General features: G+C 32.5%; 1 protein-coding gene across 5 annotated transcripts in view; it reads left to right on the top strand.

Moving 5' to 3' along the window:
- Positions 1-18,276, top strand: part of LOC143225747 (transient receptor potential cation channel subfamily V member 6-like) — a 107,581-nt gene that overhangs the window by 50,733 nt on the left and 38,572 nt on the right. For all 5 annotated transcript variants that reach the window (XM_076455688.1, XM_076455687.1, XM_076455686.1 and 2 more), the window contains 2 exons: positions 7,996-8,224; positions 8,559-8,717. In XM_076455688.1, the coding sequence (XP_076311803.1) occupies positions 7,996-8,224; positions 8,559-8,717 (388 nt within the window). The remainder of the gene's footprint in view (positions 1-7,995; positions 8,225-8,558; positions 8,718-18,276) is intronic.

The following is an 18,276-nucleotide window of genomic DNA, read 5'->3' as shown; positions in this document are numbered from 1 at the left end:
CGATTATTTTAAACACAAGCTCCAGGAATAAAAAGTAGTAAGTAATTGAAAAACAACGTGAATAAATGACAACATAGGCAAAATACATTTCACGTTTTTGAGTTCCAGCTGCTTTGAGTTCGCCACTTTAAAACTTGGAGAAATATAAGGTGATTTATAGTATTTTTTAATCTCCGAAATTTTAATAGGATACATAACTTCCTGAGAATACTTACACAACCACTTCCTTGTGTGATGAGATAAGATGAGAAGTAATATAAGCTCAAAACAATTAATACAGATAACTCAATATGCTACACTAAAACAGTTTTTAATATAAAAATCAAAAAGTCATGTGATAGTGACAGCCAACATAAATTCGCGACGAAATAGCATGTGTCAGAGTTATAATTTGACATTGTCACTCTAAGATTGTGTAATTCTGTATTCTCAAGACAGCTGGTACTTTATTTCAATTAAAGTTTTAATACCCATACCAGCCGTCTTAAGAATACATTTTTATTTCATGTGGGTTTCTCGTCATCATGAATTATGTAATTCCTACAAAAAAATGATCATGTTTGTGAAGGGTAATATGAAAGCCGTTTTCGACACAAAATATTCGTACACTTAAAATAATAAAGATGTGTTCATATCAGGTATTTAGATTTTGTAAGATAGTGATTTCTCTTCTACTCAATGACTTCGAAAAATAAAGAAATGTGGATCAACATGGGCGACCAGGATCATTTTGAAAACAACCTGTGATTGGTCGTCCCAAAATCATGGTAAGAAAAGTGTAGCATCTTGTAACGGGTAACAATCCATAAGCCCAAAGACCGATGGCAGATATGATTGTTAAAATGTTATAAATTCATCAAACTGAAATTTGGTTTTAGCTTTTATTTCCAGCTGGAAGCGTATAAAAATGAAAGATTGTGCTGAAACAATTTGTTATTATTCATTTCCGTTAATTATAATATTTTCATGTGTTGTAAAATAAACAATTGTTACCATAAACGTATTCAAGACTGTATAAAAGACGTAAATACGAACGTAACTCCAACATATTGTAAACAAATTGAATTTGGAGTCCACGTATTGTTGTAGGCTATATTGTTGTTTGTTCAGAACAAGATTTCACATCACGTGATGAGCATATGGCTTAAAGTTCAGATTTTTTATCAGAAATTTCAGAACAAATGGATTAAAATTAAATGCTAATTACACTAAATTAAATGACGAGTGATTATTGAATTTGTAACTGTGTTAAGCAGTTTTTCTTTTAATATCAGCCAATTAGTAACTTAATTCGATTTCGTGAAAACTGAGTTTATGTTTCAACGAATAAAAAGAAATTTAAAAAAATGCTACAGATGTGAGAATATTAGCAAGTTAATGGCTGATGAGGGGTTATTCCTGACTTTGTTACGTTAGTACATAGAACGTCTGCCCCCAGTGGCTCGGCGGTATGTCTGCGGACTTACAACGCTAAAATCCGGGTTTCAATACCCGTGATGGGCAGATTACAGATAGCCCATTGTGTTGCTTTGTGCTTAACTGAAAAACAAACGTAGAACGTCTAGTGTCTGTAATCGAAATTATAAAACGTTTGCGCAAGTATCACGTGGGGTTCTTTTTTTCACTATATAATCGAAAAGAACCTGTATAATGATATAAAGCGTTACAACGGTACTATAACAATATATGTTACATTTAGCTTAAGTATAGCTCGTAAACTATTAATGAACCTGAACCTATTGTGTTCTTAAGGTATAATATTATCACGTGGGACTTTATTCTAATGACCGTGTTAATATGCCATACCTCCTAATGTCGCAGTGTTTGCAACAACATGATGGTTCCGGAATATCATAAATTATCAAGTTTGTTCCAGAAATGCAACTCAAGACACTACCTACACTGAATACAAAGTTAGTGCAAAAATAGATTGTGCAGAATTTTCCGAAAGCCATGACGCCATATACAACGTATGAGAACTGACACTGCAGTATACTCGATGTTTACTTCGCCTACCAAAACCTTAGGTGTCTGCTTGTAAGAAAATGGGGATCATATCCTAGAATCCATTCAAGGAAGTAATTTAGGGATTTAGCAACTTTTCAAAGCAAAACTGACTTTTCAGGTTATTTCTTATTAAAATGAACTTGGACATTTTAAAACTTTATCCACTGATTCACAATGTTTCTACAGGCATTCCTAAAGATATCAATTTCAAAATTATAATTGTGCTAAAATAATCGAAACAACATCGAAATACGTACCAATGCAATAAAAAACGAATAGTACATTTTAAAAGATAATCATATACCAACAGGATTAGACAAAATATGTTTGAGATATTGAAAATAAAAATCACAACACTATCCGCTACACACAGCACCCAAACATCAACTTTGAAACGAACATATGGTTTTTCGCAGCATTTAAAACAAAAACATCCAAAATTTCAAAGTATACAGGTGATTCTGCAATTTGTAAGAACATAAAACTTCAATTTATATTCAATGCAACATAAAGCTACATCAACGCAATGTTATGAAATATATGCGCTGGTTGCGTGTTCACTCCATAGAGACTTATGAGACGAAGTCTCGATGACAAAAATGCTGAAAAATTACTGTTCGTTTCTCATAAGCAACAAATATATATATATATATCCACACACACATACATGAGTTTGGATCCAATTGCCTATATTATATGCAGTATATTGGAATAGAATTATCTGATCTGGAATGTTTATTGCTACAAACAAATGATTCTTATCCATGTTGTTAAGGTATTTCTGTTGAGCCTCAAAGAATGTTTATTGATCAATCATGACAAACGCAAATAAGACATGTCGAAAAATATAAACTGTTCATCAATTAGTATTAAAATTGACATACATGTTTTTCAATCAGCAAAAATGATATATGGGTCTTACTTCACGCAAAAGATCAGCACATCTACACATCACTAGATGTAGAAATCACAACTGTATTATACTCAGTACAGCGGCATAATTTAGTAACATTATCTACGTAATTTTAAATACAGACGTGCCGTACTTCTACAAAATGATAAAATTCACTTATTGTACACTACAGTCAAAACTACTTAATATTAATGTTCACGTCCTGAAAACTACAATATCATACTTTTATTTGTCCATATTTGTGTGAATTAAACTACATTAAAACCGTCCTTTTTTGTAATGAGATTCATGCACGGAAAAGTATTCTATTCATACTCCTAATTAGCAGTCAGATCTATGATGCAAATGTTAATAATGCTAAATAATAAACAGATACAAAACCTGTAAGCTACAATAAGAAATAATTAGTACTACGGGGTAAACTGTGGATCATAACAGCCAGATTCGGGTATAATAAGCTACAGTAGAACAATATTTAGTACGTAACTTTACATGAGTTAAATTACATAAAAAGTCATATAGTCCAGTAGATTGGAGCAAAGTTTTAAAAGAATAATAGGCTTTAATAAGTTTTACACATCTATAAAGTTGATCTATTTGTCAATATTAGATATGAACCCAAATTACATTTTTCAAAATTTCCGCCATTTTCCATATGAAGCCTGTGCGTTTTCGGGATTCAGATTTTTACTGATTGTTGGCTTCTAAATCGCATACTAGTCACTGTTTTTGGTTAAAACTAGCACATACATAGGTCACTAACCACTGACTAAAACCTGATGCTGGTATGTCGTTTCTGCTTAAAGTCTGATATTGATTTAATATTTTTGAATGACAAAACATTTTGAAGATGGCCACCACAGATATGGAAAATAATTATTACTTTCAAGAATTAATAAGCACTATCCATATTTCATAAAATCGTTGGTCTAGTATTGTACGGGGAGTAAAAAAAAACTACTGTGTATGTGTCTGATACATTGATATGCATTTTACAAATGTCATATCGATCCTATGATAATTTACCCCTTACTTTTCGAGAAAATTCATGCACTTCAATTATCATTGTGGCTGATTAATAGATACTATTTTTCTGTCCAGGAACAGAGTTTATCTTTGTGCACAGTATTACAAATGTAATTCTAGAATTTCTTGTTTTGTTTTTCCAATGCTCATTCATGTTCACAGTGATGCACAATGTACATTAACACCTCTGCTCTCTCATGTTTGTAGTGCCTTTTACACTACTATTCACTTCAAATCCACTCTTTAAAATATCAAGGCAGCATTCGTATGGTTGTGGAAGTGTAGTCTAGAAAGGTTCCTACATCTGTGTAGTTCCTCTTATTAATCCCTATCTGCATAGGCAGGGAATCTTAAGAGGAATCGTATCGTACAGTACACTCATGCAGCTCTTTTAGTGTGTCGAAGAAAACTGTACAGCTGTTGGTATAACTGACTAATGTATTTGCCTTTGTTTGTATATCCTTGTGAGCCTGATTTGTATATGTGCATGTGCTTCCCTTGTCATATACCAATATTATATACCTTTCTAAAGAAGGCATCACTTTCTAACCTATATTTATTTCTCAGATTTTCAAACGCTGGTATTATAACTTCAGACACTTTTTTTGGCTTCCATGCAGCTTTCTTACCTCTTGCAACTTGTAACTGGAGGCACTGCAAATGTGTGAGAATAGAGGCTTTGTGCACAGCACAGTGTAAATATAAACAATACTATGAACGTGAATAAGCGTTAGAAGAAAAAACAGGGAATTATAGAAGTAAATTTGAAATATTTTACACAAGAAAGACTCTGCTTCTGGATATAAAAAGCATTGTTTATCTATTAGCCATAATATTAATTAAAGTACATAAATTCTTTGAAAATTAAAGGGTTAATTATCATAGAACTTCATTACCATAGAGTACATATAATATTACGAGATTTTTTTTAAAAAGAGTCAACGTGCCAAAGATATTCACCCTGTTTTTTTATTTACTCTCTATATATATTTTTTGGAGCAACAACAATATTAAATATGAACAGCGCTTATTGAAAATTATTTTACAGATATATAGAGATATACTGAAAATATTGGCCATTTAAAAATAAAATATATTTGTGTGTTTTTCTTATAACAAAACCGCATCAGACTATCGAGGGGAATCGAACCCATGATTTTAGAGTTATATATCTGTAGACTTTCCTCTGTCGTAGAGGGGAACATTAAAGAAAATAATATATCAATATAAGATTTTAGTCAGTACTTTATGGTATATATTTTTCTCAGTTATAACTCAAAATATTAATTAATGTGAGATTTTCAAACCAAATAGTAGCAAAATCTGAATAGTGAAAATGCATGGCGGCTATTTTGTAAAAAAAAACAAATAAACTTGGGTTCATTTCAATATTGATTAGTGTATGAAACTCTATACATAAGTAAAAACCCATAAATTGTCACTATGCTGCTGGACTAATACTTTGTAGCAATATTTGATTATTATAGGCTAGGGTTAGAAACCCAAATTTTACTAATATTAATAAATAAAATTAAATTATACCAATTAATGAGAATATAAAAATCACAATAACCAACGTGATAAAAAATCAATAAGCATCAAATATGGAAATGGTGAGTGACATGTCTTTCAAATGCTAAATGTACTAATATCAACAAGTACGTTTTTGTTTCTTTGTATCACCTAAGGGTAACAAATAAGAACAGTTATTTTAAAGATAGTTTTTTAACATCACTGAAGATGAAAAGCACGAACCCTTTGTTAATAACTATCTAGTTTGTTGTTGATATCGACAATCCGAACAAGTGAACCATAAACACGCTTGTACCATTATTACATACGTTCGAGTGCTATGAAAAGTAACCTACAAACACAACCACCTGTGAAACATTCTGATCACGTAGTCAGTGATGGAATAGACAGTATTATGATACAATTGCTAAAATGAAGTCACGTTATTTTACAACTAGCTGGAGTACCCGTCCCTGGACGGAAGTTATATAAGTTAATGATTAATGAAATGTTATCTTAAGACGTGAAAAGATATTTCCCTTGTACGTAATTGTAAATGAAGGCCAAAACGTTCATAAAAAACTATAAAACATAAAATGTGAAACCGCAAAGCTAGATGTATCTCTGCATGGACTCAATGAACCCCCACACCAAATTTGGTAAAAATCCATCTGGATAGAGCCAGGTAGTTGTAAAAAGCCAAGTTGTCCATAAAAACTACAAAACGCAAAACTGAAAATTTTTATGTATCCCTGCATGGACCTAATGAACCTCCATACTAATTTGGGTGAAGTTCCCATCCACACCATGTGAAATAGTTACATGAACATACATCTGTTATGTTCATATAGGTATTATCTTGTTTATTAACATTATTGAAGCTCATCAAATGCAAGTAGTTGCGTTAATAATATTTTTTATCTATTAGCATTAATAATTGTCACTAGATTTTTTTTGGTTTTGGTTTTTTTTGGAATTTCGCACAAAGCTACTCGAGGGCTATCTGTGCTAGCCGTCCCTAATTTAGCAGTGTAAGACTAGAGGGAAGGCAGCTAGTCATTACCACCCACCGCCAACTCTTGGGCTACTCTTTCACCAACGAATAGCAAGATTGACCGTAACATTATAACGCCCCTGCGACTGAAAGGGCGAGCATGTTTGGCGCGACGCGGGTGCGAACCCGCGACCCTCGGATTACGAGTCGCACGCCTTACGCGCTAGGCAATTGTCACTAGAAACGAACACTTAAAATAACATTTTCTCATGTCTTTAATATTATTAACGATCAATACATATCAGTAGATATATTAATAAAAACGTCTCATTATTTTTACAATGATGCATAATGTTTATTTGCCAAATTATAGAAATAAGAATTATAATTTTTTGACTAAAGTACTTTATATTAACATTCTGAAAGTCTTTTTTTATATATTTAGTAACATTGTTCTTAATCATATTTCAGTGCTTACACTGTAAAAACTATAGCTGACAAAGGTGTATATTCTTACCGTTCTACAGAACCTAAATGATATCTCTAAATAGTATTCCTAAATTAGCTTATTACTGGTGTATTTTAAGTAAATAACAGAATGCCGCTGGTCACGGAGCTATTAAAGCATTAGCTCGTGTGTTGTTCTATTCTAAGACCTTTGAATAGTAATATAAGGCAATAGTTTCTTTGTCTTCAAATACCACTCGAGATTTTGTTCACCAAGGGATTATGAGGTCACGCAGAATTAATCCTTAAATTGTAAATAACAAGCACTGTTCTCTGCGATTTGTTTCAAACCTTTCTGTCTCACGTTGAATAAAATTAATGCATCTATAAACTATAATCAACCATCGTTTCTGATTAATGACATACGTCAGCTTTTCAAGTAATTCCAGTGTTTGACATCAGCATCGAATAATTTTCCTTTGGGAATATATAGTTTGCGTGATTGAAGTTTTTAAAATTAGAAGTGAAATGACTGACTTTGATTGATTTGATTTGATTTGAATTTCGCACTAACGTACACCATGGCTATCTGCGCGACTGACTTTGAAAAGTAGACATCTGTATATAGTTGGTTGTGCATATAAAAAGAAGTAACTTAATTTTGGAAGTGTTTATATCTTTTATATAAAAGAAAACTTTCTCTGATAACTGAACAAACACTGAGAACTGTTAGTTGATGTCGAAACTTCCCTTTCCAAAATGGATTTTTTAGATGGTTGTTGACAATCCTGAAACTTCCCTTTACAGGTATTGATTTCTACAGAAAGTTGTTAAACTAAGATTCTTCTTTGAAGGAGTTTGAGAAGAGGCTGGTACACCTACACAAAGCGAAGATGATTAGTGGGCGTTCTGAACATCTCAACTACCATCACGTATATCTCTTTGTAAAAACTAACTTTCTATGTATTTCTTAGCATTTACGAATAATTTCATTCTATTTCACAATTTAATTCCTTCTGTATCAATGAATTATAATTGTGCGATTTATATCGATCATCCTGAACTGTATTTTTAATGAGTCACTTGGTTTTCCTAGGTAGCCATACCAGTGGACTCTCTGATATCTTGTGCTTCCCGTCTGGCTAACGTTAACCCTGAAGAAAGGCGTATTTGTTGGAAACTTGAGTTTCGTGGAATGTTGGGAGAAAGCCTGCTTCATGTGCTTATCATGTGCAACACACCGATACACGCACGTATCGCACGTATTCTTCTCAAAATATATCCTCACCTAGCCTGGGACATCATAGAAGGAGAAGAGTATTTTGGTAAGTTTGACTTATACTGTTTCTTTTAACAAATGAAAATAGCTTGCTTAAAGCGAGAGTTATGTGTACAGATGCCAGAGGGTGATAGAAAAAAGTTGTTTTTTTTCAATTACTACTATTTTAAATATATTTTTATATAATGCTTATATTCTTAAAGGTTTTAGTTATTATTTAGTACGTTTCATTGGATAGCTGACATACGTACAATGACTCATTAAGAAAATATTAAGCTCTCATTTTCAACAGAAGAGTATCATACTAAGGTAGTATTTAAAGGAACGTTTAAGTTTTGAGAAAATAGTATCATAATGTACTAAAGATGAGTCTTTTTCAGGAGCTAGTGCCTTACATTTAAGTATAGCATACAACATGTGGGAATTAGTTCTCCTGAGCGTCGAAAGTGGCGCTAATATCAGTCAAAGAGCCACGGGACGATTTTTCATGCCGTACGATCAACAACGACCGTCTCCTAAAAGGCAAACAAATTTTGAAGGTAAGGTAGCATTTTTATATTTCCATGAGCTACAAAATCCAAACGCCAAGTTGTTCTAGAGAAGTTGTCGTGTACGTTTTGCGTAACCGTGTTTTTTTACTGCACTTCAAAGTTAACAAATATGATGTCTACCAGATGACAACCATTTTTCGCCAAATGGCTCCATATCTTACAAGTTATCACATAGTTATTATGCCACAAATTTTTGTGTTTATTCTCACCAGCGTAATTTGTTTCAAGATAATATAATAAAACGAAGATAAAAGCTTTCAGGCAGTGTAACATCAGTATAATGAACTTTGATATTCTGATCACGTCATTTCGTATTTCAAAGCTGGTCACATTAACTAAACAAAGATGATAATTAACTTTTATACGTATCGAGATGGATTTTCTCTTCTTGTACTTACATGTAGCTAACGTTTCTAGTTTTGTTTGTTGTTTTTTGTTCTTGGATATAGTGATAACAAACTTTTCCATTTATCTAGTTGACATTTTTTTTGTTTCTAAACAGACAGAAAACTAACTTTTTCCACGTTTCTAGTACTTTTCTCTTCTGGAATGTACAGAGAACTATTTTTATTTCATTTGCGCCCCCCAGTGGCACAGTGGTATTTCTGCGGACTTACACACAAAAAATAGGGTTTCGATACCCGTGGTGGGCAGAGCACAGATAGCCCATTGTGTAGTTTTGTGCTTAATTCTAAATAAATAAAAAAATAAAAAATAAATATTTCATTTGCCTAGTAGACGTCTCTTCTCTCCTTAGATGTTTAAAACCGATTTTTCTAGGTACCAAGTAAACTTCCTCTCCTTATACGTACAAAACCGATTTTTCTATGTACCTTGTAGACTTTCTCTCCTTAGATGTACAAAACCGATTTTCTACGTACCTAGTAGACTTTCCCTGCTTAGATGTACAAACCGACTTGCCCGGCGTTCGACTCGTAATCTGAGGGTTCGGATTCGAATCCCCGTCACACCAAACATGCTCGCCCTTTCAGCCGTGAGGGCGTTATAAAGTGACGGTCAATTCCACTGTTCGTTCCTAAAAGAGTAACCCAAGAGTTGGCGGTGGGTGGTAATGACTAGCTGTCTTCCCTCTAGTCTTACACTGCTAACTTAAGGACAGCTAGCGCAGATAGCCTTCGTGTAGCTTTGCACGAAATTCAAAAACAAACAAACAAACCGATTTTTACGCACTTAGTAGACTTTCCCTCCTTAGATGTACAAACTCATTTTCTACGTACCTAGTAAATATTTTTCCATATCTTCTTGGACGTACAGATAAACTACTTTCCCACTTATAGTAAAGTGTTTTTCTTCGTGGACTGCAGGTAACCAAATTTTCATGTATGTATTAGAGTTTCTCTCTTGTCTTCTTGGACGTATAAATAATCAAATTTCCCGTATATGTAGTAGAATTTCTCTTGTTGAATATACAAATAACTAGCTTTTCTACATATCTAGTAGTTTTCACTTTTCTTTAGGACTCAAGTAATTCCGCTAATTTTTGCTGCCAGTACAAGTAAAGTTTCTTATTTAAGCGATTATCTTTAAAAAGAAGCGTGTCATTAGAATAATGGATTTGTGAATATATATATCATAACTGATTACTTTAAACAATAATCAAATCAGTTCTAATTAACAATACAATTATAAGGTGAGGATATACCATTCTTATGTTTACAGATTGTTTAATATTTTTATTTAATTTATCTTGAAATCATTAAAACAAACGTTTTAGGTTAGTTAGGGTCTTTGATACACAAGTGTATCTAAAAACCCTTATATAATCCTTAGTTATTTTCAAAATTGGATTACAAACTAATAACAAAAGTGTGGTACCTGATTCACGATGTTCCTAATGCGTATGGTCAATACTTATAAAGTTGACATATGTCATGTGCATTGCTGATATTCATAGTCACAATGTCTAGATTCTGTACAGTGTACACTATTAGTCGCAATATGTTTAATCTATACGGTGTACATTATTAGTCACAATACGTTTAATCTATACAGTTTACACTATTAGTCACAATGTGTTTAATCTATACGGTTTACACTATTAGTCACAATATGTTTAACCTGTACAATTTAAACTATTAGTCACAATATGTTTAACCTGTACAATTTAAACTATTAGTCACAATATGCTTAACATATACAGTTTACGTTTATAGACATAACATTTCTGACTGTAAATGTCGATGGTATTTTGATCACTGGCGATACTATATCGAATTTCAATTCTTTATTTGTTAGTAGTGTTTAGCTTCAAAAATCGTTTTTCTTAATCTGCAGACAGATTTTTCTCTCTTCCAATTCTTAATAGTTAGCAATCTATTATTTAAGTGAGATATTTTAATTTGTTTTAGAAATAAACTTATATTCGTCACATTTATTTAGCCATTTCGTACTTTTGGATTGTAGAATATATTTTTTTTATTCTTTATGTAACACAAAAGGAGAAAAACTTAGCAAAGGCAGATAAATTTTTTCAGCAAGTTAGTTAAAAGAAATAATCAAATTTAATACAGCAAATATTACAACTACATCAAAACGTATTCCTAAAAAAGTAATTTCCCACGTGGCAAACACTAGATAATAAAACTGACATTCTTTTTATTACCTTCCTTATGTTCAAGAACACTAGATCAATACTTAAGAACAGACTCATGAGACGAACTGAAACAAATTGAAGGACCACAATTATTTTTCTTCCACATTTCACTAAAGGTTTCTCTACAAAAGTTCGTGATATAGTATTCAGAGAAAATTAACCCTAGAAATGGAGAAGTACAGAGCACTTCAGAAAATACATGTATACATGAATTACTCAACATATTGTAGTAAATTATGGAGTAGAGGCTAGGGTAATTATTGGCTCTGTAGTAAGACTCGGGTTTTCAATACTATAAACTATTCCTCGCACTTTAAGGTGTGGATGCATTATAAGAATGACAGTCCATAGATTGGTGTGAATGTTGAGTAGTATATTGCTATTGGTTGTATACCTTTTCTTCGTTCACTAGTTTAATATAAGGGACGACGACAAATAATCTTAGTTGCGTTGCCATAAACACAAATACAAGTAAATAAATACCCAACAAAATAGGAAAATGTTTGAGTTGCCTGGCCGACTGCGAAGGGAATCAAGTAAAAATCTAAAAAAGAATATGAATACCTGTGTTACGTAACAGATTGCAGTAGAATATCAAGTATCAAACCAAAAAAAAAACATAAATACACGCGATACATGACGGATTGCAGTAGAATATCAAGTATCAAACTGAAAAAAACTTAATACATGCGTTATGTGACAGGTTGCAGTAAAATATCAAGTATCAAACTGAAAAAAACTTAATACATGCGTTATGTGACAGGTTGCAGTAAAATATCAAGTATCAAATCTAAAAAAACAGATAAATGCACGCGTTACGTGATAGGTTGCAGCAGAGTATGAAGTGGGAAATATATGCAGTAAATAAACATATGAATTATGTGGCGTGATACAGCAAGGCATCAAGAACAGAACTTACAAACTTGATAAGTACTCACGTTGTGTGACAAGTTGCATCAAGCAGATTCTACAAAATAGATAATTACATGAGTTATGTGATAGATTGCAGCAGGCTATTAGATCAAGAAAATACTATAGATTCAAAGATTCAAGACCAGAAAATAGATGAAAACAAAGAACTTTTTTTTCTTCTAACAAATAACTTTACCGTTTTCAGAATGATTTCCAACCACTAGAAGTGTTACAAACATTAGTTACTATAGCAAACACAATTTTGCTACTAAAGTTAGTTTGTTGCCCACTTTGCTTACATGCTAATTTTGAAAAATCTCGAACAATTGCTAAAACTTCCAAAGAAACAGAAAAAAACAAAAAATTACGTTGACATTGAAGGTATTATTTCATACAGAACTGACTCACATTGGAGATTGGTAATTTGTTTTCAGTGCCGCATAGATTACTTTAGACAGTTTGACTCAAACTATACTTCACGTTGAAATGTAGAAATGATGTATGTACATTCATGGTGCTATGTAAATCATTTTAAGCTGCTTAATAACTGCATTTTAAACCTACTAAGCTTCATGTTACAAATGAATATGAGTATATTCTAATATATGTATATTTACAATGACATGTAAGTCATTTTACGTTTTTAAATTACAACACTTAATAATTTAAGCAGTTGCAGACTTAGCATATTTTTACTTTTTCTCATGCTGGATGTAGAAGGATTTTATAAGTCCTTTACCAATATATATAAATATTATTTACCAATTTGGTCATATATTAGCTTTACATACATTGTATTAAGAACAGAGTCGAAATATTTTCCCCTTTCCATCTATTTCGTTTCTGCAATTATGTAAATTCTTGCATAAAAATATTTGAATCTAATAAAACAGTCAAGATGTATCGATCCGCTGATGTTTATTGTTGAACGTATACTGAATTCATAACTAACTAAAGTTGCAAGAGGTGAAGTTCAGGTTGCGATTGTTTACTAAACCATAAACTGATAACATGCACGTGATTTTCTTCTGCAATTGGTAAATATCACGACAGAACAGCCTTTACAAAACTTAATTGTCCAATTACTAATGTTTTTTCGTAATAGTAAATGCATGCTTGTACTTAGTATAAAAAATGGAAAGAATGAAGAGAAATAAATATTAGCATACCGTGAGAAAAACAAAACCACAAATGAATCGATTGGTTGCACAAAATTGTTTGAACACTTCTTGAGTAACGATAATTTCTGTTTAAAGCCTGAAATGTGACTGTTGTTATTTTCGTTTTTGTTGTTAATATCTGGAGTTATTATTTTATATAAGAAAGTATTAACTTTGTTTTAAAAAGACACTAACGTTAAGTTTTTAGAGCACGATACATTCATAATTAGAACGTATTCTCCAAAACAGTTTACAACCATTATAAAAACCTACTTGCGTCTATGTTAAAGCCAGAAATTATGACCTTTTATTATTGACAAATTCCTCTTCCTATGGTAAGAAGACAGCAAGTACGCTACAAATAAATTAAACCATCTTTTTGTGGCAATGTTAAAGCCGGAACTTATGATATTTCATTGTTGTCAGATTTTTTTTTATCGTTAAAATCTAGCAATTTGTTATAAATAAACTGCACGATATTTCAGAGGCCACGTTCGAGGCAAGTGTTTCTATTCTCGTCAGATTGTCACCCGTTGAGACAGCAGTACGTTTAAGGGCTAAGAACGCTACAATTCGGAGTTAAATTCCTTGCAATGTACACAGCAGATAGTTTAACGTGCTTTGCTCTGGAACAAACTTCTCAGATTTCTTTCCGTATCGTTAATGTTTAGCAATACTCGATACAAAATACAAAATACGCCATCTTTCAGCAGCCATGTTCAATCCAAAGCTTATAATAGTTTATTTTTGATAGATTTATTTCTCTGGGGTCAGAATGTAACAATTACGTTATAAACAACCAAGGTCATCTTTCACTGGCCACGTTCAAGCCAGAGATTATGACCTTTCATTTTTGATAGATTCCTTTTCCTGTGAATAAAATGAAACTGCTACTTTATAAACAACCTATACCATATTTTTGCGGTTTTTTGTTAATACTGCACTCGTAACTCTTAATTATTTAATTTCGTTTATTTTAATCGTTACAGGTGTTTAATTTTAAAAAGTTTGTATGTTTGTAAGCTACACAATAGGCTATCTGTGCTCTGCCCACCACTGGTATTGAAACCCGATTTCTTGCATTGTAACACTTTGCGCCACTGGGGGCACTTTTAAGAGGACATAAGTTTTCTTCAATTGATGTGCCCAGGGATATTATTATTTCCCTTTGCCACGCTTGGAAAAAGTTTTTATGAAACCCTCGTTAAAGTTATACGAAATACAAATATATATAACATAGAAATATTTATATTATATATATATAACGATTAAGATAAACATTGGAGGACCATTGATATGACTGTAAAGGTCATGACGTCTAAGTAAGGAACACAAAGCAAATGCCGCCCTTGTTAGAGAGGTCGAAGTATCAAACATCCAGGTTTTGCTATTAGAAGTAAAAAAGTAGAAGCACGACAGGAATATGTGTATTCCCTGCCGAGAAATTTGTTGTGTGGAGAAACAAGAGTGCTCCCAAAAAACTGAGTTGTTTAAGCCTTCTAATAAAGCACTGTACTTAATACATATAAAGGGATAGTGTTAGAGACATACAATAAACCCTCCTGGGTATATGCTTAAAACAACAAATGTAACATTTGATGTTTGAAATAAGCTGGACGTGGTCCAGCTGTTAGCGTGCCGATTTCTAGGGTTTTTTCTACGTTAACCCCAAAACCAACATCTCACTCCGCACTTTGAAGACATGGGTGCGTTATAAGAGTGATGGTCAAAACCCACCATTCGATTAGAGTAGTGAACTGGTGGTGTTAGTGAACTGCCTTCCACACAATGTGTCACTTTACAGTGGTACCGCTGCCCCAAATAACTCTCAAGTAGGTTGGGTGAAACTAGAGAACGAACTACGTTTGAAAACAATGCAAATGTTTCAGTGTCTGAAATCTACTGTTACTCATTTACCTTATGTCCTTAAACGTATTTTTTCGTAGCTTTGCTTTCTTTTATTGATAAATTATTTGTATATAGATATGTTTTTATTCACAGTGTATTATGCATTTCGAGAATAAGAAAATGTTTAGGTGATATTCATGTAAATTTTGGATAAAACATGCTTCTTGAAAATGTCTTTGAGAAACTTGTACATGATTACGCATACCGTGCTAAACACTATTTAAAGGTAATCAAAATGTATATTTAATTTATAAAAAAAGATGAAAATCACTGTTGTAAGTAAGTTGGAAGTTGTTCCACATTGTGCTAACAACAAATTGGAACACTTATGGCCAGCACATAAAAACGTGCTGTGGTTTTCTCGACTGCAACTTGACCAATGACTCCTTACTTTTAAGTCGAGGTATGACTCTTGGAGCAACTATAATCTATGGGAATAACTTCAAAGTGACAATTGAGATAAAACTATGTAAGACTATTATCCAACCCTTTTTTATTTTAGTCAGATGTTTATCATCGATGTGTTTTAATACTTTATACTCACCTAATTACTAGTTTTATTTTTACGTCTATATACTAATAGTTATTATAACTAGACATCACGTTTTTTGCTATTTCTAACTATAGAAGAATTATTTCTATTTTGTTAGTGTTCAAGATTTTGTCTTAAGTCTTTTCAATAAACATTCTGATGCGTTATCCATCGACTACTGTCTACCCCATTAGAACTTTAGACAACTGACTATTTAAATGTTTTCAAGAGACTTTTCTAGGTTTTGTTAACTTACTATACCAAGTTGACTGAGTGTGTTACCAGTTAGGTGGATGTAGAAAGATTCTTTTATCTTTTATTTTTTTGTCCTTATTCCATTTCATCATATGATAATGTATTGGAAATAGATCGATGTTACCTAGTCTTCTATACGTTTTGCCCGTCATGGCCAGGTGAGTCAAGGCGTTCGACTCGTAATCTGAGGGTCGTAGGCTCGAATCCCTGTTGTATCAAATATGCTCGCCCTTTCAGCCGTGGGGGCTTTATAATGTGACAGCCACTCCTACTATTCTTTAGTTAAAGCGTAGCTCAAGAGTTGGCGGTGGGTGGTGATTACTAGCTGCCTTCCCTCTAATCTTACACTGATAAATTAGGACGGCTAGCGCAGATAGCCCTCGAGTAGTTTTGCGCAAAATTAAAAAAAACAACAAATAAATTCTCTGACATTGTAACAAATAGTCAGACTGTAGTTATAAAGTGTAAATTATGAAGATTGAAATTTTAATGTTATAATTAATTAATGTAAAAGATTCGAGAACACATTTTCTATAAGGCATATACACAGTTATTAACTAAGATTTCATCTTTTTAGCTTTGCGCGAAATTGAAACAAAACCAAACAATCTATACGTCTATTGTGTTTCTTAATCCCAACTTTCTTCGATGTTTTGCTTCTTCAGTGTATCAGAATCTACATTCACACGGGACGTTATAAAAACAAAGTGTTTTGTCTCTACTGAATCTTTGGATGATTTGTTATGTACTTACTACAATTATATTGTGTCTTGGATTTTAAAAACTGTTCTGATTTTATTTTGTTTGCATATTCCATGTATATTTTCAGAGAAAAATTGAAAGTTTTCTATATATATTTTTAGAGAGACTTCTGAAAGTTTTCTTTGTTTTCTATATTTTTTCTGAAGAAACACAGTGATTCATTCTTCTTCTTCTTGTTTTTGCTGGTAGGGAAGTATTATTGTCAGATTTAACAGACACTTGTAGGGAAATATTATTGTGATATTTAATATACACTTGTAGGGAAGTATTATTGTGAGATTTAATATACACTTGTAGGGAAATATTATTGTGAGATTTAATATACACTTATAGAGCAGTATTATTGTGAGATTTAATATACACTTATAGGGAAGTATTATTGTGAGATTAATATACACTTTTCTGGACTGCTCACTTTATTTTCATTATTTGTTGTTATAAAGCACAAAGCTACATAAATGTTTATCTGCGCTCTGTTCACCACCAGTATCGAAACCAGGTTTCTCGAGAGAGAAATCCGCAGACACACCACTGTGCCACTGGAGGCTATTTTGATTCTGAAACGTATGACACTAGTTAGTAGTTTGCATTTAATTATAAAGATAGCCATGTATGGTTTTATATATATATATATAAATAGAACAAATAAAAAATAAGTATAAACATTTAAAATATTACTTCCTAATGAAAATTAAAATTTGGTGATCGTCTAGGATACAAAACATTCACAGATATTGATATCCATTTACCAAAACGTAACAGTAAATACTTAGTTATATGTCTGACTTCACAAAAATTAAAATGAAGAGATGGCTAACATTGTTTTATAACAATATTTTTGTTTTCGCGTGGCTATAATACTAGAAGTTCCAGTTATCTTTCAATTGTTTTATGGAGTGCTTTATAGTATAAATAATTCGTAAAAAACCAGATGGTTAAATTTATCATTTTACGAAATATTATGATTGAAATCAAAACCTCACTTTCATTATTTATATTTTGCTTGCAAACTTTTCTTTTGCACCAAATGAATTGTTTCACAGATTAGGTTTTCATTGAAAGCGGTGGTAAAATACTGACACTTTAAGAGTTACTACTCACGTGTACATAATTTTTATATCGTACATTTCTTTCATAAAATAAGGGTCTGGCGTTGAAGTAAGTAAAACTTACAACTACACAATTAACAGGTTCACGAACTCGTAGGGCCCTGCATAGCCAGATGGTTAAGGCACTCGACTAGTAATCAGAGGGTCGCGAGTTCGAATCTGCGTCGTACCAAACATGCTCTCCTTTTCAGCCGTGAGGACGTTACAATGTGACTGCCACTCCTACTATTCTTTAGTAAAAGCATAGCTCAAGAGCTGACGATGGGTGGTGATTACTAGTTGCCTTCCCTCTTGT

The sequence above is a fragment of the Tachypleus tridentatus genome, chromosome 9, assembly GCF_004210375.1.
Source record: "Tachypleus tridentatus isolate NWPU-2018 chromosome 9, ASM421037v1, whole genome shotgun sequence".
Lineage (NCBI taxonomy): Eukaryota > Metazoa > Arthropoda > Merostomata > Xiphosura > Limulidae > Tachypleus > Tachypleus tridentatus.
This window is presented reverse-complemented; position numbering and strand designations above follow the sequence as displayed.